Source organism: Xyrauchen texanus, chromosome 10, assembly GCF_025860055.1.
Source record: "Xyrauchen texanus isolate HMW12.3.18 chromosome 10, RBS_HiC_50CHRs, whole genome shotgun sequence".
Lineage (NCBI taxonomy): Eukaryota > Metazoa > Chordata > Actinopteri > Cypriniformes > Catostomidae > Xyrauchen > Xyrauchen texanus.
Genome location: NC_068285.1, coordinates 48,229,856 through 48,254,057, shown reverse-complemented (window position 1 = coordinate 48,254,057; position 24,202 = coordinate 48,229,856). Strand labels below are relative to the sequence as shown.

General features: G+C 38.6%; 1 protein-coding gene across 1 annotated transcript in view; it reads left to right on the top strand.

The window, feature by feature from the left end:
* ube2m (ubiquitin conjugating enzyme E2 M) overlaps positions 1–24,202 on the top strand; it is a 108,330-nt gene that overhangs the window by 60,596 nt on the left and 23,532 nt on the right. The window contains exon 2 of the mRNA XM_052135573.1: positions 7,608–7,702. Coding sequence (XP_051991533.1) covers positions 7,608–7,702 — 95 coding nt within the window. The remainder of the gene's footprint in view (positions 1–7,607; positions 7,703–24,202) is intronic.

Genomic DNA, 24,202 nt, shown 5'->3' with positions numbered 1-24,202 from the left:
TAATTTTGTACCAAATTAAAATTTTGTGTGAAATTGATTAAATATAGTGCTAAATAAGAGTTTATTCATATTTTTTTATGCAATTTTATGTTTTTTATTTACTATATTAAATTGTGTGATATATCGGCATTGTATCAGTCTATCCGCCACCCTGCTCTCTGGATATCGGCATCGGACAGTAAAAAACCCATATCGGTCGACCATTAAACAGAACCGGAGGACTGCAGTCTAAGTATACTGGAGAAGGAGGTCATACTGCCTGACGTGACGTCTAATCGTGAATTGTCCAATAGTGACGAGAGCTGTAGAGTCTCTGAGTCCCATTCACACCGCCAGCAACTTTGTTGTGTATTTCACCAGTCGCTTTACTAGTTGGTTGCTAGGTATTATGTAGTTCCAAGTCATTGCGCATGGTTTTTCTTGGGTTAAAAATGGTCTTTGGTGGTGACTAACGTATATGGGTATCCACATCCTGGAAGTTGGTTTACTGCATAATTGCATTTAATTTATATATTACTTAATTATTTGCATTTCATGTTTACATTGGATAGGAGTTATTTTTCACCATCTAAGTATGGCTCCATAGAGCCTTTTGTATTCTCAACCCAGAACTTTTTAAACTTTTTAAAACATCTTAAATTTCATTTATTCAGCCAAATGGATAAATTAATAAATGTAATTTAAGATGCTAAATTAATCTAATCTAACCCTAATCTTAAAGTCAAACTAATCTTAATTTAACACCTTATACCTTTTAATTACATTTTTGGAAAGACTAGCTACATAACCATAGAAATGATAGGCCATCCATTGTCTTACTGATTCTTATGGCATTGCACTGATAATATAGGGGCAAATACATAAAGGGGTTTAAAGTCTGGACATTCAAGACTGATCAACAAATTATGGACTAAGTTTTCCTCCTTTCTAATATACACTGGTGGCCAAAAGTTTGGAATAATGGTCAGATTTTGCTGTTTCGATAGGAAATTGGTACTTTAATTCACCAAAGTGTCATTCAACTTATCACAAAGTATAGTCCGGACATTACTGGTGTGAAAAAAACGGCACCATCACTATTTGAAAAAAGTCATTTTTGATCAAATCTAGAAAGGCCCCATTTCCAGCCGCCAACACTCTGTAACGTGATCAATGGAAAGGAGGAGGCGAGAACCGGCTTTTCAATATAAATAATAGTTTAATGAGAAACTTAAAAGAAGACACCTTTGGAACCAATTACAGTCTCAAGTCTTTTTGAGTATGATGCTACAAGATTGGCACACCTAATTTTGGGCAGTTTCTCCCATTCTTCTTTGCAGGAACTCTCAAGCTCCATCAGGATGGATGGGGAGCGTCGGTGCGCAGCCATTTTCAGATCTCTCCAGAGATATTCAATTGGGAGCGTCGGTGCACAGCCATTTTCAGATCTCTCCAGAGATATTCAATCGGGAGCGTCGGTGCACAGCCATTTTCAGATCTCTCCAGAGATGTTCAACCGGGTTCAAGTCTGGGCTCTGGCTGGGCCATTCAAGGACATTCACAGAGTTAACCTTTGCCCCAGTCTGAGGTCCAGAGCGCTGTGGAGCAGATTTTCATCAAGGATGTCTCTGTACATTGCTGCATTCACCTTTCCTTCGATCCTAACTAGTTTTTCCCTCGATCCTGACTAGTCTCCCAGCTCCTACCCCTGAAAAACATCGCCACAGCCTGATGCTGCCACCACCATGCTTCATTGTAGGGATGGTATTGGCCAGGTCATGAGGTTTCATTGTATTGGCCAGGTCAATGACGCTTGCCATTCAGGCCAAAGAGATCAATCTTTGTTTCATCAGACCAGAGAACTTTGTTTCTCATGGTCTGAGAGTGCTTCAGGTGGCTTTTGGCAAACTCCAGGCAGGCTGTCATGTGCCTTTTACTGAGGAGTGGCTTCCGTCTGGCCACTCTACCATACAGGTCTTATTGGTGGAATGCTGCAGAAATTGTTGTTCTTCTGGAAGTTTCTCCTCTCTCCACAGAGAAATGCTGGAGCTCTGTCAGAGTGACCATCAGGTTCTTGGTCACCTCCCTGACTAAGGCCCTTCTCCCCCCGATCGCTCAGTTTGGCTGGGTGGCCAGCTCTAGTAAGGGTCCCGGTGGTTCCAAACTTCTTCCATACACAGATGATGGCGGCCACTGTGCTCATTGGGACCTTCAATGCTGCAGAAATGTTCTCTACCCTTCCTCAGATCTTTTCCTCGATAAAATCCTGTCTCGGAGGTCTACAGACAATTCCTTGGACTTTATGGCACGGTTTGTGCTCTGACATGCACTGTTAACTGTGGGACCTTATATAGACTAGGGGTGGGAATCTCTAAACACCTCACGATTCGATTACGATTCAGACAGCTGCGATTCGATGATAAAACGATTATCGATGCATCTTTTTTTCAATACAGAATTTATTTCTCACTGACTGCTTTGTACTTTTAAAGCAAAATATTTGTAATGATTCATAATGAATTTACTTCCAATAACTTTTATTAATACAACAAATGGAAGCAATGTGGTAAGTCAAATCAGACAAAAAAATAAACATTTTGCTGAGCCAAAAATCATACAAAGCTTTCAGTACTAGCAGCTCTCATACAAAAATTATGCTTGTGGCATTTTCTGAATAACTTGTAAATTGCACTTAAATTAAAGAAATAATATAAATTGCACTTATACAATGATAAATAAAGAGTCTAAAGCTTCTGACTTTAAATCCATAACATAAGAGTCCCTCAGATAAAAAAAAACAAAAACATTTTGCTTTATACCACAATAAAAAGCAAAGGGGAGTCAAACTGTTGACTACCTTTTTATAAATTGCTGACACACTAAGTGGAGGGCAGTACAGTAAACTCTGTAGAACTTAGTAAGACTCTGGGTTTACTTCCAGGTCTGTTTACAGCATATTGATGGCATATATTGATATGAAATAAGTGACAGTGCGGGACGGTGCAAATGTGTTTAGCTAGTTATGTGCAAGTTCTTGTGTAAGAACAGGAGCTAGTCAACATGTTCAGATGCAAGTGTGCTCCGCTGTGCAGTGACTATATTTCCTGCTGTAGAAAAAACTCTTTCTGCAGAGACACTAGTTCAGGGAATACATAAGTGTCTCTTGGTCAACTTGGAAATCAGAGGAAACATCTCCTGATTCTTACTCCACCATCTGAGAGGGTCCTCAGATAGAGGGAGTGATGGAGCACTACGGTACTTGACCACTTCCTCCTCAGCTCTGGCATAGGCGGACATGGGCTGCTGCTGGACTCTATCAGTAAAAGTCTGCCATAACAGGTTCTCTAGCAGAGATGATGATGACCTTCTTTTGGAAGCAGCGCTTTGGTGTTGCTCCTCCTCAGTGGTCGGGGTGTTGTGCTCTGGGTTTTCCTCTTCTACCCTCACATCTTGCTGTAGTTAAACACAATGAGAAAAACAGATAAACAGAAAGGCTTGAAAAAAATGTATTAGTGTCCGTATATTCAATCCAAACATTTGAATAAAATTAATACACATTTTCCTGTTCTATTCAATATAAAAAACATTGCATTATTATGGAATATTTGTTATTTGGTCAATTGGATAAGTTAAAAAATGGAATGTCTTATGCCCAGACTGACATTTTAAATTAAGTAAATGGCAGAATTACCTCTATTGATGCCATCTCAGCAAGCATACTTCCATACGTCTCCACTCTCTCCTCCTCAGAAAGAAAAGGCATGCCCTTAAATTGCTGGTTCAGAGTAGAGGCTGTGAAAAGAGTGCTTCTCTCTTGCTCTCTAGAGTATCTCTTGCTGAGGTCCCCATTGATGGCCTGCTTTATGTCCTGGACAAATGATGAATCTCAATACTGTCCTTAGTGTTGTGGATGAGCTGAGCTTGCAAAGGAGCAATCAAAGAGATGGAGGGGCTGCTCTCCTCTGACTTGAGAGTAGTTGCATCTTTCAATGGCTTCAGAGCCTTGATAAAATCCTCTGCATTTGAGATATCTGCTTCACTGAGAGTACAGGTGTCAGACTCTCTTCTCCTTACCTGACACCTGTACTCTCAGTGAAGCAGATATCTCAAATGCAGAGGATTTTATCAAGGCTCTGACATTAAGGCAATGCAGACTGCAGGCTGTTGCTCCAGAAACCTGTCAACCATCTCGTATGCACTGTTCCACCTGGTGCTCACGTCTGTTTTCAGCTTGTGTTTCGGCAGACCATGTAGCACCTGCTTCTCTTCAAGCTGCTGTTTTGCAGTGGTGCTGCGGTGAAAAAACGTAGTAATACGTCTCACCCCGAAAGCCCTGGTTTTCAACAACCGAGTAAGGACGCAAATAAATATTTTGTATAAATATAAATATAAAATAAATAATAAAAATTTATTGGCAATAAATATTGCAATGGAATTTGTAATTCTCTTAGCCTTTTCGGAGCTGGGTGGAAGCTTTGACGTCGCTTGCTCGATTGACGTCTGGTTCGCAGCTATAACCGGCAGTTTATTTTCTTCCTCCGGGTGGAAACGTATGGTTTTTCATGTTTGTCGTGTTTCCCAAATATTTTATTTTAGTTTGACACAACTTGCATACAGTGTGGCTCTTGTCCAACTCATGTTTCCCTTCGTCTTTATAGAATCCAAAGTGCTTCCATACACTTGCTTTTAATCCCGAGGGTGCCGGTCGAATTTCCTGCTGAGCCATCTGTGTCTCATGTGAAGTGCATGCCAAAAGACTGCCCGGGCGTTGTAGTTGCACACTTACGAAGTCCACATCGTGATGCATCTAAGAATCGATTTTTCCCGCCACCCCTAATATAGACAGGTGTGTGCCTTTCCAAATCATGTCCAATCAAATGAATTTACCACAGGTGGACTCCAATCAAGTTGTAGGATCATCTCAAGGATGATCAGTGGAAACAGGATGCACCTGAGCTCAATTTTGGGTGTCATGGCAAATGCTGTGAATACTTATGTACATGTGATTTTTTTTTTTTTCGTTTTTTATTTGTAATAAATTTGCAAAGATTTCAAACAAACTTCTTTCACGTTGTCATTATGGGGTATTGTTTGTAGAATTTTGAGGAAAATAATTAATTTAATCCATTTTGGAATAAGGCTGTAACATAACAAAATGTGGAAAAAGTGAAACACTGTGAATACTTTCAGGATGCACTGTAGAACCTCCTGTCTTTCTTCACCTTACAAGGACAGGTTCCTGTCCTGAAATACTCTATTCTTCATCCACACTAGTCTTCAGCACATTCCATAATAAATATAGCTGCAAGCAGCGATTACCGGGGTTCAAGCCTTTAAGGTCCTTTAAGTTCATATGCACAAAATATAAGTATTAATTAGATTAATTAGAACTAAGACAATGTTAAAATGCCTTAATTTTTAAAAATATCAGGTGAGGTATCTCACAAATTTGGTATTTGTTACATTCCTGATTGTTATAGCACTACCAAGAGGCAAAGGTATGTATTTCTTAATTCCGAGTGACCCAATAAATAAGTGTCTCAAATTTTGTGAAAATATCTCATTCCATTCAAGATTTATAACTGTTTAAGTAAAATCTGCAATGCCCACAGCTTGTTTTGGTTTATCATTGCAACACTGAATTGAAGGTTAAAGCATTTTTTGATAATTATTAATAATCGGACTCTAGAGAATCTTTCTTCCCTGGTTTGGTTCCGATCCTATCACTGAATGGACTAGTAGTAGATCAAATAGCTGCTAAAAGATGATTTGTTAATGGCTGCCTTGTTTTCTAGGTACGTGACTGTCCTTGTAGACCTTAATGGCACCTTTGACACAGACATTGCATGCAAAATTTCAAGTCAATCAGTCCAGCTGTTCCATAGTTGGTTCAAATGTTTTTTTAAATTACTTTTATAACCCCACTAAGAGGTGGGATATGCGTAATTGTTTTTGTATGTCCTTAGAATGACTCCATAGATATGTGTACCAAATATGGTGATAATATCTGGTTCTGTTCAAGAGTTATAACCATTTTTGTAAAAGTGGCCACGGCCATTACGAATGATTTGGCGTTCCATTTGACTATAAATCAAAATGTAAAAATTCCTTTGATAACTTTTCATTTTGGGACTCCAGAGAGTCTTTCTGCACTGGTTTGATTCCGATTGAGCGAACGGCCTAGGACTAGTTTTAAATAGTTATCTTTTAAATAATCTCAAGTATTTATTAAATGTTTTGTTTCAATGGTCCTTAAGGCAAAATTATTCAGAATGAGGAGCAGAATGACAATATGGTATGAATAACATGTTTCTTTGTGAAACATAGCAGTGTAAACCATGATTTACACGCATGTAAAACGCGATAGCCTCGAAGTGGGAGTTATTGTCATTTAGAAAATACAATTTATTATAGTGCCTACAAGAGGCAGAGGCATGCAATTTTTTTGTGTGTCCTCAGAATGACCTCTTACATAAGTGTACTAAATTATGTGATATCTCATTCCGTCCAAGAGTTATAACCATTTAAGTAAAATTGACACCGCCCACTACGTACATTTTGGCATGCAGTTTAATGATGAATACAAAATTTCAAAAACCCTGTAATAACTTTTCATATTGGAATTCTGCTGAATCTTTCTGCACTGGATTGGATCTGATTGGACGAACAGCCTAGGACAAGTTTGTTTTGAATTGAAAAGGGGGCAAAATTCATCAAGGCATCGCACAAGGAATCACTTGAAAAAATTATTTTGTCTCTAGTCTTTACGGTCATAGCACCACCACCTGGCAGCAGGAAGTGAGGTTCTTTCAACAGACCTTAAAATAGTCCTCTTATATTTACCCAAATTGCTACAAAATTGTTTAGAATAATGCCAAATGCATGTATCCAGCTTGCATTGTTTTCCGAAAGTCAGATGGAAATGGACCAGAGTGATGGGGCCCATCATAGATGCTTGCAGCTATATTTTTATATTACAAATAAAAAAAGTAATCCACGCTCCAAACGGTCACATTTTTGTATCATATTGTTACACTCATTATCTGGTGGGAAATTGTTTGATATACATTGCATAATACGTTTCTGGCTGTGTGAACTGGGCGTAAAATTAGGTGATATGTTGGGGCTGTTCCAAAAAGTACCAAAAAAGGCCCATAAAAGTCCATATGAGTTATGTGATATATTTTTTGTCTTTTACAATTATACAGTAGATTGATGTGATGAACAGACCAAAATTGAAGCTATGTACTTGATCATAATTTTGGGAAGATTTCTCAGGACTAAAATCATGAAATAGCATTCACAGCCCATTTTATTTCTTTGTTGTGACATATTTCTGAGTGAAAAAATATTCACTGGGGAAAAATGAAGAGTGAGACTTTATCCATCAGCAATTGATTGTTTGTATCCATACCAAAGTTTGTAGTTCAGTGTGGACTCCTGAAGCACAGATAGCACCTGTTGGTTGAAATTTTAGCAGCTTTGGTCATGTCAGCTTCACCTCTTTTTTTTTTTTTTTTTTGGAGTCAGTCAATTTATGTGATGTTGACTTTAATATACAGCATTAATAGCATGTTAACAGCATTTGAAATGTGTAATGATAATTTTTCTTTATCTTTGTGTGTCAGATATCAACGAGCTAAACCTTCCAAAGACCTGTGAGATTGTTTTTCCTGACCAGGATGATCTACTCAACTTCAAACTAATCATCTCACCAGACGAGGTTTGATTTGAGTATTTTTTCATTCATTCATTCATTCCTCTATGGTTGGTAACAGCAATAAAGTGAAGGCTCAGATATACTAAGATGGTTTTCACACTAGGCACTTTTGCTGCAGTCCGAATACAAGTGGGATTGTTCCCGGCACTCCCTGGCATGTTGGTCAGGTTTAAGACTCATGTATGATTCTGTCAAACCCCAGTGCTTCTCCGTCATCAACTTAGTTACTTTACTTACATTATGATAGTGTATACAAACACTGCGTATACGAATATGTTCGACTTAGTGACGATGCGCACATACGAGGACTATCCATGTGTCAAGAAAATTGGGGGCGCATGTGGACAGTCCGTTCTGACTCTGCTGATGATAAAATTGCCTCCATGCTATAACAGTTCAAGGACAGGCAAGGAGGCGGCGGGAACCGGCTGTAAAGTCAAAAACTTTTATGATATAAATAAACTTCAAAGAAACACTGCCCCTTATCTTGCTCTCCCGCTGATCAGCTGTTTCAGCGTCGGCCGTGCTCCATCATGGCCTGGCCACTGTTCTGTCAGTTGGTGGTCCCGCCCGCCTCCAGTGTACCTGGGGGAGAGACGAGGGGAGGCATGGGAAAGAGGGAAAGGGCGAGTGGAGAGAGGAGAGAGTGAGAAGAACTTGCTCTGGCAGGCTCCCGGGCGCACTGTTGCCCGGTCCTCAACCACTCCTTCGCCCGCTGTCGGACGCCAGCTCGCTCCTCCCCCGACGGGCAGCAGCAAGTCCTCCGGTCCCTGTCTCTTTCCCTTCTTGGCAGACGCCTCGGGTCCTCCGGCTCTCGGCGGCCGGCAGCGACCCCTCCGTCCCCAGGCAGAATGCCACAGCTGCTCCCCTGGTGGATGGCAGTGGCGAGGACAACACATCCCTTCTCCCTCCTGGGTTTCAGCACCACTGTAACAGTTCAAGGACGGGCAAGGAGGAGGCAGGGAACCGGTTCTACAGTCAACATCAACTTTAATGATATAAATTAACTTAAACATAAACATAGACATACATGCTGCATGGCCACGTGCGTCTCTCTCTCTCTCCCGAACCGGTATCTCCATCCGCCCCTTATGTTGCTCTCCCACTGATCAGCTGATTCAGTGCCGGCCGTGCTTCATCAAGGCCCGGCCACGCCCTCATCCTTGTCACACGCAAAACTGAATAATGACTCAGGCAGTCATTCTGCCTAACATTTTCTTTTGTTTTCTATGTAACAAATTCATACAGGTTTGGAACAACATAAGGGTAACTAAATGCTAGTTTATATGTGACAGGCAGGCACTCGGGAAGTCTCAAGCATATCAAGCTAATTTCATGCCAAAACTAAACAAACAAATGAAACATTTTGTAAATGAACACAATCTGCTTCGTGAAAAAATCTTGACTTTCAAACAAATAGAAAGCAATTTGCGAAATTGAAGGGTAGTTGTCATGTACCACAGGCTTAACAATTTGACTGTGATTACAAATATAAAAAATGATTAAAAATGAGTTCCATTTGAGCACACATCATATTTCACAAATAAATACAATCTATTCTACACTTGGGAATCATGTGACTAGAATTTTCTCAACCAGTGTCTTGATTTTCTCACAAATGCATCAATGCAGATTTTCACACAATGCATGGGCTAAGCGATCCTCTTTCAAAACAGTAGATGGCACAATGCTAGGGCTGGGTGTTTTTTTTTTTCTTCTTTTTTTTCTATTAATTCGAATTTGCATTTTGGCATGATAAAAAAATAAATACATTTAGGAATCAAGGTTTTGCATAAACAATTGCAAACACTATAGTTATGCTGTCAATCCACCAAAGGCTGAACAAGGAAGAGAGAAAAAAATCACAGCACTTGTCTTAATGCCGCTCCCGATCTGATCAGCTGCACGTGTGTGGCGTGCTCCAAATGAACAGATTAACAATACGGAGAATGATATAAAAGACAGTGTTAATATTCCCAGTATGATTGTACACAGTGTAATTGTAGCTCAACTTCATCCATCATGCATGTATACACTGGCTTAAGACCATAACTGGCCTCGGCTTAGGCATGTTGATGAACGGTCACCTTTCTTTTTATCCATAATAAAAGCGTTAGTTACATGACAGTTACAGGCACTTAACTTCATACGGAGAGGCTATATATGGGAGAATCAAACATCCACCGCAATTTTTACCATGATGATTCAGATAGATCGCTAATTGTTGCTTTGTTCTGTGATGTGTTTCAAGTGTACTGCATCTATAGTCAACATTTGGTAAGTGATCATTTTGACAAACTTTGCAGTTGAATTGTAATGGTAAATTATTTCATATTGCTGTGCTGCGCAGCGTGAACCACTAGAGGGCATGTCTCTATCTGCAGGGGTTTATGAATATACACCCAAATTATTTGATATATAATGAGTATTTTCTAGATAAACTTGAGAATTTATAGATATTGTTTTCTAGATAACTTTCTAGATAGACTTGGTTTAGATTAAATTAATACCTACATTGCTTAGAAGTATTTAGCAGTTTTCTTATTTCATTCTATTATTTCTGAACATCTAGGTTTATAAGATTGTAATTTATTTTACATTTACACTGTTGACAACTTCCTGTGTTGTGCCCTTTTTAGTGCACAACTTTGTTTCATATAAAGAAAAGAACTTGGATTTTTCTTACCAGGTTGCCTTGAATCTAATAAAGAACATTATCATGTTGGAGTCCACTTAAAAGTAAAAAAAAAAAAAGTAATTGTGAACAATCCATAATTTTGAAAAAAAAAGAGAGAGACTTGTTTATTTTTTGCCCAGTGCTTCACAGTGTTTAACCGACTTATTAAACACGCATTTTCTACTAAACACATGATCATTTCTAGTAATGAGATGTTATGTTATAACATTTTCTAGTAAAACATAAGAAAAAAACTGATCTGGTAATAGTAATAGAGACAAAAAAGATAATTATTTTGTAAAATTGCCATCTTTTGTCATTTTAGCTAGATGATTTTGATGTGACAATGAATTGACAGCTTCATTCACTGTTATGTCCATGGTACACTTGCTGCTCAGTATGGAATAACCAGAAATGAAATCAACCTACACGAGTAGCATTTGTAATCATCAAAGCATGATTCATTGAACTGATCTATTTATACTTTATCCTTTAAACAATAAAGACATTTTAATAGCTTTAAGTCTAAGGCTGGTGTTTGGGAAGTCATTTAATAAGTTTGTGGCAGCACTGTGCCATCTACTGTTTTGAGCTCATTTGTGAGAAAATCAAGACTGTGATTGTCAAGTGACTCACAAGTGGTATGTATTTTTAGATTGTATTTATTTGTGAAATATGATGTGTGCTCAAATGGAACTCATTTTTAATATTTGTAAAACACAGCACAGTTGTTTATGCCTGTGGTTCACGACAATTGTATTTGCAAATCACTTTTTGCTTGATTGAGAGTCGAGATTTTCTTGACGAAGTAAATTGTGTTTGTTTGCAAAACATTGAAAGCCAGTCTAGTGGTGCAAGCCAAGCTTTTGTCCCTCTGTGGGGATTATTTTAACATCTCTTTTGTTTTGGGCTAATTTTGATATATGCCATTTAAACAATTAACCATTTTCTATATTCTGTTAATGTTTCATGAAGTAAAAAAATTAAAACGAGACAGAATCATAAAGTACATGTATGTTACTTGTGGCAATCAGTTTCACTTATTACTTCATGAAACAAAAACAGAATATGGAAATTAGCATGTTGTTACTTACAGCAGAGGATTCTGATTAAAGCGAGTCTAGTCTAGGGCTGCCGCCGACCAAAGAATTTCCTAGTCGACAAGTAGTCATTAATTTAAGCCATTAGTCGACTAGGTGTGATATTAATTTAATTAATTAAATATATATATATTTTGGGGGGCATCAGAAAAGGCTTTGAGGCTTTTGAGAATGCATTAAGTAAAATTGCTAACACTGAACCGTAATACTAGAAGAAATACTAAACCGTAATAATGAGCCTTTAAAATATTACATTACAGGGCAGTGGTTAAGGCTCTGGGTTACTGATCAGAAGGTCAGGGGTTCAAGCCCCAACACCACCAAGACACCACTGTTGGGCCCTTGAGCAAGGCCCTTGAACCTATCTGCTCTAGGGGCGCTGTATCATGGCTGACCCTGCACTCTGACCCCAGCTTAGCTTAGCTTAGCTGGGATATGTGAAAAATAAATAATTTCACCTGTATATGCAGAAATGTATGTATAATGTGTGACAATTGATCAATTAAATAAAAAAAATTAAAATATACGCTTTACACGAAGAGAACCGCAGCGACACTGGCAAAAGCAGTAATGATTCTGAATGTGTCAGAAACACCAGCAAGGAGACTGTCTTTACATTTACATGTATGCATTTGGCAGACGCTTTTATCAAACGCAACTTAGTGCATTTATTACAGGGACTATTCCCCTGGAGCAACTTGGACTTAAGTGCCTTCCTCAAGGACACAGTGGTGGTGGCTGTGGGGTTCGAACCAGCGACCTTCTGATTACCAGTTATGTGCTTTAGCCCACTACGCCACCACCACTCTAATTTATAGAGAGAAATGTACATTAGGGTTGTGCTGACAGACAATGATTTCTGGGATCGATGATGGGCAGAGTAAATAACTGATGCCTTTGTCGATGTCAAGATGATATTTGGCTAATTTTCCCATTAACGTATTATTACGTTGAAATTAATCCAACGTGTTAATTTCCCATTAACGTATTATATAAATTATTATTATTATTATTATTAGGCTATTATTTTTATAAAATTAATATTACAGATAATTTGCCCATAGACACGCAGAGACATGCTTGAATTTTTTCCCCTCCCTTTTCTCCCCAATTTGGAATGCCCAATTCCCAGTGCGCTCTACATCCTTGTGGTGGTGTAGTGACTCTAATCTGAGTGGCGGATTATAAAATAATACAAAAACATGTTCACCTCGAACCATGATTTATATTTCAGTAAATATTATCATCAATATAATTATTATTTTTAAATTTATAATTGTTTGTATGTCTTCATTTGTGTAAGTAATTTTCCACCTGCATGTTTAGACGGTTACTTGCCTGACGGTAAATGGAAAGGTGCTTTTACACTGCGTGCCCAATTATTAGGCAAGTGAGTATTCTGATCTTGTCATTTTTCCATGCACACTTTCCAACTCCAAACCATAAAAACTTGAATGCTTATTGAATTCAATAATTTTCAGGTGGTATGTATTTGTGTAATGAGGGAGGGTGTGACGAAAGTGACTAACAACTTCAAGGTGTGCATAAGTATTAGGCAGCTTCTTTACCTCTGGTTTAATGGGCCAAAAAAGAGATTTATCTGACACTGAAAAGTCAACGGATGCAACTATCTTGAAATAGCTAAACTATTGAGGCGTGACCACCAGACAAACAAACATTTTGTTTTGCGAATAGACAACTGGAGCACAAAAAACGCATGGATAAAATTTACGAAGAATAAATACACAATACTAGGTGAAAAGCTTCAGCATGCTTTTTTTTGGAACACTTACAGCCCAATTCTATCCAATTATTGTTTAGTCTACTTTTGAAAAAAATGCCGGCAAAATCCCCTGTATTTAATTAAATAAATTATCAAACGAAACAAATGTATATATTTTTAGACCTATATATGCTTTTTCTTTTCTCAAACTTAAATTAGCTTTACCCTGTTCTGTAGATGATTAAAGTCGGCTGAATGACGTTCTCAGAATGTTCTAGACTTTATTCAAGACTATAAACTATCAGAACTATTTGTCCAATGCTGAGTTCATTTTCAGAAAACGAGCTTTTGAACATCTTAACCCTCTTTTTCACATTTGCTTCTTCAGAAAATATAAATTTGCATTATGAAGCTAAAATTAATTTTAGATGATAATCAAGATCAGTTGGTCGTTAAAGGTTGCTGGAGAAATATGCGGGACATAATGCTGTGATGGCGATGCTTTTGATTAGATGATTGTTAAAAATATTGAATATCAGGAATGTATCATATGTGTAAACCCTAATATAACACTGCATAATTGTTTTTTCTTTAATAGCTGTGCACACCGCATATACACATCGATTGATGGTCCATATACTGAGACAGAATTTTTTCCCCACTACTTTTGCCAGCAGGTTGCCAGCTTGAACAGGGCCATAACGATCCGCTTTCGGGTCGGAACCGGTGCCAACCTGCGATAGGTGCAACATCAGGACCAATATTACAGTCCTATCAGAAGGGCATTTGTTCCCTTTTGATTGAAATTTCTCCTCTTCTGATTGTTTTTATTTGTGAAATTAAAATTATAGTAAACTGGCTAATTTTAAGAATTGTCTACCATCTGGGGGGCGAATTAGCGATAAACACACATTTCTGAATGGAAACGGCTTCAGGGCAGATTTCTTTTGCGCTAAACCATAACTTGTGCGACAAAGTGTTTTTTTTAGCCATGACACTATCACGCACACCCTTTTATCGATAAAAAAAACCCATTTAAATGGAAACGGGCAGAAGGCGGCAAATGTCGCAATTTGATTTTATGCATTTTCACTTTGTCGATAACAAAGTAGTAGTTTGATAAAATACGATTGTGAATTGTGTTTAAAAATAAGTTATTAAATAATAATTGTATTTATAACCCCAGTGACCAAGCCGAAGGCGACTGTGGCAAGGAACACAAAACTCCATAAGATTTTGGTTTATGGAGAAAAATAACCTTGGGAGAAACCAGACGCACTGTGGGGGCCAGTTCCCCTCTGGCTAACATCATGAATATAATGTAAATATTACTTATGTATAGTGCAAGTCATGGTTTAAAATTATTAAACCAAGTAAGTGTTTAGGGCCAGTGTTTAAACAAAGATTTTGAATGAATTGTAAGATTAATTGCCGATGGCTTTGAAGTCCATCCTGGATTAACTGCAGAAATTCACATAGGTGCAATTGTCCTTGTTAATTGGCTGATGAAGGCTTTTGTTGGCAATCAATTGATAGTCTTATGTATTCCATTTCAAGAGTGTAGTCCATTATATCGAGGTGATTCAGGCAGAGATCAGTGAGGTGCATCGCAGTTCAACCTGGCCGGTAATTTCGGTGAGGTTCGTTGTGGTCCATCCTAAATCCAAGGCTCAGGCAATGGCATATGAAGTATCCCATGTCTTATGGTTGGAGTTGGCATCAGTTCATCCTCTGAAGTCCATCATAATAGACTGAAGAGATGTTTGGCTGGCACCGGCTGCATTTAGTCATCATCATTCAGCAACACGTAGCAGTGGGGTCCAACACGAAGCAGGAATGGAGCTGGATCCAGCCGGTTCTGGTGACCTCAGGATAGGAGTCTCGAGGTTGAGACAGGGAAACAAATGAAATAATTTTAGCATGGATGCCATAAAATTTATTGCAGAGTTATAAATCATGATCAATGTTTCTGGTTTCTGGTTCCAGCAGACTAAACTAAAGCAGCCTAATTGTGGGTTGAAGGATAAATTAGGTGTATCCCTGGCTAAATAGATTAGTCTTTAGTCTAGACTTAAACTGATTGAGTGTGTCTGCATCTCGAACAGTGTTTGGGAGACTATTCCATAGTTTAAGATGCAAATATGAAAAGGATCTACCTCCTTTTGTGGATTTTGATATTCTAGGTACTTTTTTTTATTTTGCGATCTTTATGAACGTGTTGGAATATAGCGTGGTAGAAGGTCACTTAAGTACTGTGGAGCTAGACCATTCAACGCTTTGTACGTAGTTAACAGAATTTTACAATTAATATGAAATTTAACAGGTAGCCAATGTAACGATGATAAAATGGGGCTAATATGATCATATTTCTTGGTTCTCGTCAGCACTCTGGCAGCTGCATTTTGAACCAATTTAAGTTTATTTATTGATCTTGCTGGACATCCTCCCAGTAATGCAGTACAATAATCTAGCCTTGAGGTCATGAACGCTGTTATGACCCTCCCCTGTTTATTGTTGTCTAGGGAGTAGGGAGAGTGACATTGTCCCACCCAAAGCACAAAACACACCATTTGTACACTGGGAGAGGGTAAATGGAGGCAGACAGAAACAGTGTAGTAAAGTATATACATAGATTTATTTACAATACCAACCATTTACAATACGAAACAATCCAAAAAGTATTTTACTAATATTTACACCGTGCACATCAAATACTGCAGACGGGGGGAAAAGGAACTGGACAATGCCGAATCAAAGAAATTAATAAAACCAAAACGTCCAATCTTCCTAATCTTTTGATTAAGTAAACCTACCTAAAGCAAAAAGAAAATGTAGAAACGAATCTTCAACGTCCATGACATCGTATCTACACTATACTAACTAACCCAAAAAAAGAAATACAGCGGGTGGCACTTGCCCCTGACCTAGTGTGATTATACAGCAAGTCATTCTAAGTGTGCATAATGTATATCGCGTGACATAACTTACCTATTCTTTTTTTCCTCCAGCCAGCACAAGACATTGAAAAAGTCCAACAGTTCAGAGACGTGAATGAATAAATAGATTACACAGTCAAAAACCACAGTCAAACAAGACATCAAGAGTAACATTCAAAGCATTCAGGAGAATCCGAATGTGGAGCGAGCTGTCAATGTTGGTGTTAGCGTGCCCTTTTATATAAATTGGACATTTTATATAGTCACGCATTTATCACATGTGAATCCCTCACTGCTGACGGAAGAAGCTATAGTAAATGCAATGCAGGAAGAAATAACATGAGTAGATGCCATGACTTACTGCAATTGTTTGTTGCTGTTGATGTTTGTTGTTCCTGAGCAGTGAGGGATAGAGATTGATGTGAATCCCTCACATAATTCTTTGCTGTTATGGTTGTTCTTGATAAGTGGTGCTTTGTGATCTGTGTAACAGAGAGGAGAAAAGAGGAAAGAGGAGAAAAACTGGTGCGCGCTGTAAAATGCAGTTTAATCACAATAAAAATACAAAGCAGATGCACACGGAAAATGCATGCAGTTGAATCGATAAGAGAATAATGCGGGGGGAAACCTGATGCCCCGAAGATGCGCCCTGAAAAATGGCAGATGTTAAGGATTAAAAGCTGAAAACCAATAGATAAGCGATGCTATATAAAAAAAGAAAGAAAAAAATGTAGCAGGATACAAACACAGATTTGAGCTAGGTGCCAGCAGCAACAGGAGTCATTTAATTGGAAAATACTCAACAACAAGTTCATTAGTTTCACTCTAAAACTAATGTTTTCAGGATTATTTCAAAATACATGCACTAGGGGCAGTGGTGGCTCAGGGTTACTGACCAGAAGGTCGGGGGTTCAAGCCCAGCACCACCAAGATGCCACTGTTGGGCCCTTGAGCAAGGCACTTAACTCCAGGTTGCTCCGGGAGGATTGTCCCTGTAATAAGTGCACTGTAAGTCACTTTGGATAAAAGGCCAAATGCATAAATGTAAATGTAAATATGCACCATGTTATAACATGTGCATATCTGTGTCTAGACTAGGGCTGTCCCCTAATAGTCGACCAAATGTTAGTCGATGAGACCAAGTTCTGGTTGGTCGTAGGAAAACAAACTCCACAGGAAACCGACAAACACCAGTATTACCGCTGGTTGAATGCTAGATGGTACTATCGGGTCATTTTTGCTAAGCACGGTTAGGGTTAAGCCTACACAATAAAGCAAGACACCTTGATTTCAAACTTTTTTTTATTTATTTTAACAAAACATTTATATGAAACTGGAAAAAAATTAAGTGCAATTAAAATGTGTTGTTCAACTTTTTGAGAGATGGCTTTAAAACAATTGTGAAGGGCAACATCTCTGGCAAAGAACCTACTTCATCTGTGCATTCGCTACCGGTCGGGTATTTTGTTGTCCAGGAAAATACATCATATGTGTGAATACATTTGTTTTGTTCCCTCCTTTAATTAAAAACTTAAATCAAATACATTCCTGAATTCAAATTGCACTCCAAATGAAAAAACTATTAAAATAACGAAGTGATCAAAAAATATATATATATATACACACACACTACTGTTCAAAAGTTTGGGGTAACTTGCCTGAAATGTTTCTCATGATCTTAAAAACTTTTTGATCTGAAGATGTATGCTTAAATATTTGAAATTAATTTTGTAGAATAAAATATAATTGTGCCAACTTATTAATTTATTTAATTACAAAACAAACATTTTATAAAAAAGTGACTTGGACCAAATAATTAAGAAAAGCAGGCACGAAGTGACCAGCATATACAGATGGGAACCTCTTCAATACTATTTAAAAAGCATCCCAGGGTGCTTACCTCAAGAAGTTGGTTGAGAAAATGCCAAGAGTACATTTCTGCAAAATCTAGGCAAAGTGTGGGCACTTTGAAGATGCTAAAATATAATATTGTTTTAATTTATTTTGAAAAAACATTGTCACAACATAATTCCCATAGTTCCATTTATTTTATTCCATAGTTGTGATGACTTTATTATTTATCTAAAATGTAAAAAAAAAAAAAAAAAAAAAATGTAACTAAAGAATGAGCAAGTAACCCTAAACTTATGAACTGTTGTGTGTGTGTGTGTGTGTGTGTGTGTGTATACATACACAAGTATTCACAGCGGAAAGTATTCACAGCGCTTCACTTTTTCCACATTTTGTTATGTTATAGCCTTATTCCAAAATGTATTGAATTAATTATTTTCCTCAAAATTCTACAAACAATACCCCATAATGGCAACGTGAAAGAAGTTTGTTTGAAATCTTTGCAAATTTATAAAAAATACAAAAATACCTTTGTAAAATGTACCTAAGTATTCACAGCCTTTGCTCAATACTTTGTTAAAGCACCTTTGGCACCAATTACAGCCTCAAGTCTTTTTGTGTATGATGCTACAAGCTTGGCGCACCAATTTTTGGGCAGTTTCTCCCATTCTTCTTTGCAGGAACTCTCAAGCTCCATCAGGTTGGATGGGTAGTGTTGATCTGAACGTTATGCACAGCCATTTTCAGATCTCTCCAGAGATGTTCAATCGGGTTCAAGTCTGGGTTCTGGCTGGGCCATTCAAGGACATTCACAGAGTTGTCCTGTAGCCACTCCTTTGTTATCTTGGCTGTGTGCTTGGGGTCATTGTCCTGTTGGAAGACGAACCTTCACCTCAGTCTGAGGTCCAGAGTGATCTGGAGCAGGTTTTCATTAAGGATGTCTCTGTAAATTGCTGAATTCATCTTTCCCTCGACCCTGACTAGTCTCACAGTTCCTGCTGCTGAAAAACATCCCCACAGCATGATTCTGCCACCACCATGCTTCACTGTAGGGATGGTATTGGCCAGGTGATGAGGTTTCCTCTAGACATGACGCTTGCCATTCAGGCCAAAGAGATCAATCTCAACCAGAGAAGTTTGTTTCTCATGGCCTGAGAGTGCTTCAGGTGCCTTTTGGCAAACTCCAGACAGGCTGTCATGTGCCTTTTACTGAGGAGTGGCTTCCGTCTGGCCACTCTACCATACAGGCCTGATTGGTGGAGTGCTGCAGAGATGGTTGTTCTTCTGGAAGGTTCTCCTCTCTCCACAGAGAAACGCTGGAGATCTGTCAGAGTGACCATCGGGTTCTTGGTCACCTCCCTGACTGAGTGATCAGATGCCCTTGGTTTAGAGTTGCTCCTGGATTTTCCAAAGTTTAGCTTCGTCTGTGGGACAATTAAAGGATTAGTTCACCCAAAAATGAAAATTATCTGATGATTTACTTTAAGCCATCCCAGATGTGTATAACTTTCCTTTTTCAGCAGAACTGAAGTGAAGATTTTTATGAGCTGATTTCAGCTCTGTCCATACAATGCATGTAAACGGGTGACATCTGTTACCATTCACTGTTGTCTGGCCTGTGTTTCTCCCCTGTCATCTGTTCCCGGACTACACGTCCCATAATCCCCTGCTCTCATCACCGCCAGCTGTCCTTCGTTGTCCTCACCTGTGTTTCATTTCTGTAATGTAAAGAAGGAAGTCACGAGAGCTGGATCTAGGTGCAGCGAAAAAGTATTTAATAGAATAAACAAAGTACAGATTAACGTGGTAAACACAGGAACAAAAGAAACAACCACGATGGGGAAAAACACAGAAATTAGCAAAACATCTATGAAGGGAATGGGTCAATAAACAGGAGGTCAAAACACATACAACAGCTGACAACGAATGATCAAACAACAAAAAGGCTGTTTGACAATCCAAAAGGCATATTTTGGAAACAAAATATTCCACACAACTCCAGTCGATGAAGTAATTTTTTCTGAAGCAAATCGATAATTAAACCTACATCGTTTCTTTGGATTGCTGAATTGCTGTTTGAAATGAACTCTCACGTGCAGTTCGTTCCTCTGTTGTGTACAAAGCGTGTGCTTCCGACTTCCATGAACGCGGTATTGTGCTTATATTATTGATTAAAAAAGTGGTTTTTTTATGTATACATTTTTTATTATTTTTATACAAACGTATCGATTTGCTTCAGAAGACATTAATTGATCGACTGGAGTAGTGTGGATTATTTTATGCTGCCTAAATATACCTTTTGTACCGTCAAACAGCCAGCATCCTGATTGCACCGTTTACCTGCATTGTATGGACAAATTGAGCTGAAATGGGCATATAAAAACCTTCACTTTAGTTCTGCTGTGAAGAAAATACATCTGGGATGGCTTAATGGTAAGTAAATCATGAGAGGATTTACATGTTTGGGTGAACCATATCCTATAAGTACCTTCCACCCCTTTTTAGTCCCATGTTATCACTTTGCAAGCCTTTTATCCTCCTTTTCTGATGCAGTGTTGAAGTGACTATAAAAACAGGGAGGGTCTGGGTTATGTATAACTGCAGTTTCATGTACAAGGAAACTAAACGCTCTTTCCTTCTGCAGAAAATGTAATGAAGTTTGAACTAAGATTGACCTGAGCTCTGGATACAGTTGAAGTCAGAAGTTTACATATACATCAAGTCATTAAAACTCGTTTTTTAACAACTCCACACAATTTCATATTAGCAAACTATAGTTTTGGCAAGTCGTTTAGGACATCTACTTTGTGCCTGACACAAGTCATTTTTACAACAATTGTTTACAGACAGATTGTTTCACTTTTAATTGACTATCACAATTCAAATGGGTCAGAAGTTTAAATACACAACTTTAACTGTGCCTTTAAGCAGCTTGGAAAATTCCAGAAAATGATGTCAAGCCTTTAGACAATTACCTTCTGATAGGAGGTGTACTGAATTGGAGATGTACCCGTGGATGTATTTTAAGGCCTACATTCATACTCCGTGCCTCATTGCTTGACATCATGGGAAAATCAAAAGAAATCCTGAAGGTACCACATTAATCTATACAAACAATAGAACACAAGTGTAAACACCATGGGACCACACAACTATCATACTGCTCATAGTAAAGTCCTATATCGACATAACCTGAAAGGCTTCTCAGCAAGAAAGAAGTCAATTCTCCAAAACGACCATAAATGAACTACAGTTTGCAAGTGCACATGGGACAAAGATCTTACTTTTTGGAGAAATTTCCCTGGTCTCATGAAACAAAAATGAAACTTTTTGGACATAATGACAATCGTTATATTTGGAGGAAAAAGGGTGAGGCTTGCAATCCAAAGAACACCATCCGTGAGGCATGGGAGTGGCAGCATCATGTTGTGGGGGTGATTTGCTGCAAGAGGGACTGGTATACTTCACAAAATATATGGCATCATGAGGATGGAAAATTATGTGGATATTTTGAAGCAAAATCTCAAGATATCAGCATAAAGTTTAAGCTCTGTCACAAATGGGTCTTCCAAATAGACAATGACCCCAAGCATACTTCCAATGTTGTGGCAAAATGGCCACAACAAAGTCAAGTTATTGGACAACAAAGTCAAGTTATTGGAGTGACCATCACAAAGCCCTGACCTCAATTCGATCTGAACTGAAAAAGCGTGTGCAAGCAACAGGCCCGGATTACCCAATGGGCATTATGTGCACGGGCCCAGGGGCCCATGCGCACTTGGGGCCCAAGCGAGGGGAAGATTTATTTATTTATTTTTTTCATTTCCGAAAACGGAGCATATATTTGCACTACGTGCCAGCCCGGTGCCTGTCTTTTTAGCAAAAAGACGCTCGACACAAAATAACTACTGTAGCGTAAGGCGTGAGGTGCATGATGGTAGCTTTTGACGCGTTCGGCCAGAGTTCGAATCCGCCTTTTGCCGAACTCGCTCTTCTCCCTTTTCCCAACACATGCAGGTACTTACTGCTGGTGGTGACACGTACGCGTGCATTTGAGCAACACTGGCAACAAAACTAGCACTAGTGTAATTGCTAAATAAGTTAATTGCCATTATGCAATGTTTTAGAAAAGTATGAATTAGCAGAATATCCAGTGTTATGAAAACAGTAGGTCAACATAACTACAATGCATTCTTTAATTCCCTGTCTTATTCTGCCCTCTGGCATATCGAAATTAATACAAACCTTAACATAAAGAGACGGACAGTGTTATTAACAGACAGTAAAAATCATACTAATAATACTATGTAAAAAAAATGTGATGAGCCCAGAATATAAACTCAATGTGTTTAATTACACGTTATAAGCATTGCCGAATACACTCAAATGAGATCGACTCAGAAAAGACGTCAATAAATGCATGCGTCACCTGCTACATCCTCTTTGTTGCATGCGCAAATTATGATCACTCATATGTAGAAATTGCTGCACATTCGTGCACTGTCACTGATGGCCATTGAATCTCAGCTGGTCATGGACTTGGATTTTGATGACATTGTAAATGAGTTTGCTAACAGGAAAGCCAGGAAGAAGTCTTTTTAAGGGCAGCCGGAGAGAGGAGAGGAGAGACAGACAGACAGACAAAAAAGTGAGGAGAGGAGGAGAAAGACAGACAGACAGACAAAAAAGTGAGGAGAGGAGGAGAAAGACAGACAGACAGACCCTGAGGAGAGGAGAAAGACAGACAGCCAGACAGACAGACAGACCCTGAGGAGAGGAGGAGAGGATGAGACAGACAGCCCCTGAGGAGAGGAGGAGAAAGACAGACAGACAGACAGACAGACAGCCCCTGAGGAGAGGAGGAGAGCATGAGACAGACAGACAGACTCTGAGGAGAGGAGGAGAGGATGAGACAGACAGCCCGTGAGGAGAGGAGGAGAGGATGAGACAGACAGCCCCTGAGGAGAGGAGGAGAAAGACAGACCCTGAGACTGAGGAGAGGAGGAGAAAGACAGATAGACAGACAGCCCCTGAGGAGAGGAGGAGAGCATGAGACAGACAGACAGACCCTGAGGAGAGGAGGAGGTATACACAGACATTGTAGGGGCCCTAAAAGACATTGTGCCCAGGGGCCTCTGAATTCTTAATCCGGGCCTGGCAAGCAAGGAGGCCTACAAACTGGACTCAGTTACACCAGTTCTGTTTGGAGGAATGTGTAAAAATTCCAGCAACTTATTGCGAGAAGCTTGTGGAAGGATACCCAAAACATTTGATGCAAGTTAAACAATTTAAAGGCAATGCTACCAAATAGTAATAAAGTGTATGTAAACTTCTGACCCACTGGGAATGTGATGAAAGAAATAAAAGCTGAAATAAATAATTCTCTTTATTATTATTCTGACATTTTACATTCTTAAAATAAAGTATTGATCCGAACTGACCTAAGACAGGGAATATTTTCTACGATTAAATGTCGGGAATTGTAAAAAAACTGTTTAGCCATCCAATATTAGTCATTTAGTTTCACATAATAAATTTCACATATTTATCGGTGTAAATCTATCAAAAACAATTATATTATAAATCTTTTAAATATTGAGTGTACATTTCTAACATTTAGCTTTCTGTTATATTTCCCTGAAATTTTTTTAAAAGACAAATTACAACAGCTGCGAGGGGGTTTCTATTACCAAATCAAATGAGATTGTTACAGTAAATTTGGCATCTCCCTGTCTACTATCTTAATCCACCGGTCTATTTTTTTTCCTCTTCTGGCAAGTCATTCAAAAGTAATAGTGGTTTTTCTCTTTTGCACTTGGAGCAAATGGGTAAGTTAAAATAATATTTGCTATAGTCTCCCATTCACTCCTATTCACCGCTGTTCAAGTTTACCCTGCAAAAGTTTACTTCCCTGTTCCAAAACCCGGAGTGTGAAAAAGGTCTATTATTGATTGGGATTGGAGGAGCACAAAAAACTGCATCTGGGAATTCATTCAGTTTGCACTCTTGTCATTTAAAATATTGCTTTAGTCTTTCTTTAATGTTACTGGATGGCCTCAGACACAGAGTCTACATGAGTGCAAACTGAATGATTTCCCAGATGCAGTTTATTGTGCTTCTCCAATCCCAATCAATAATAGACCTTTTTCACACTTAAAACAATTGACTTGGTCTATTACACAAGGTGCAAACACTCATTGATGCTCAAGCAAACAA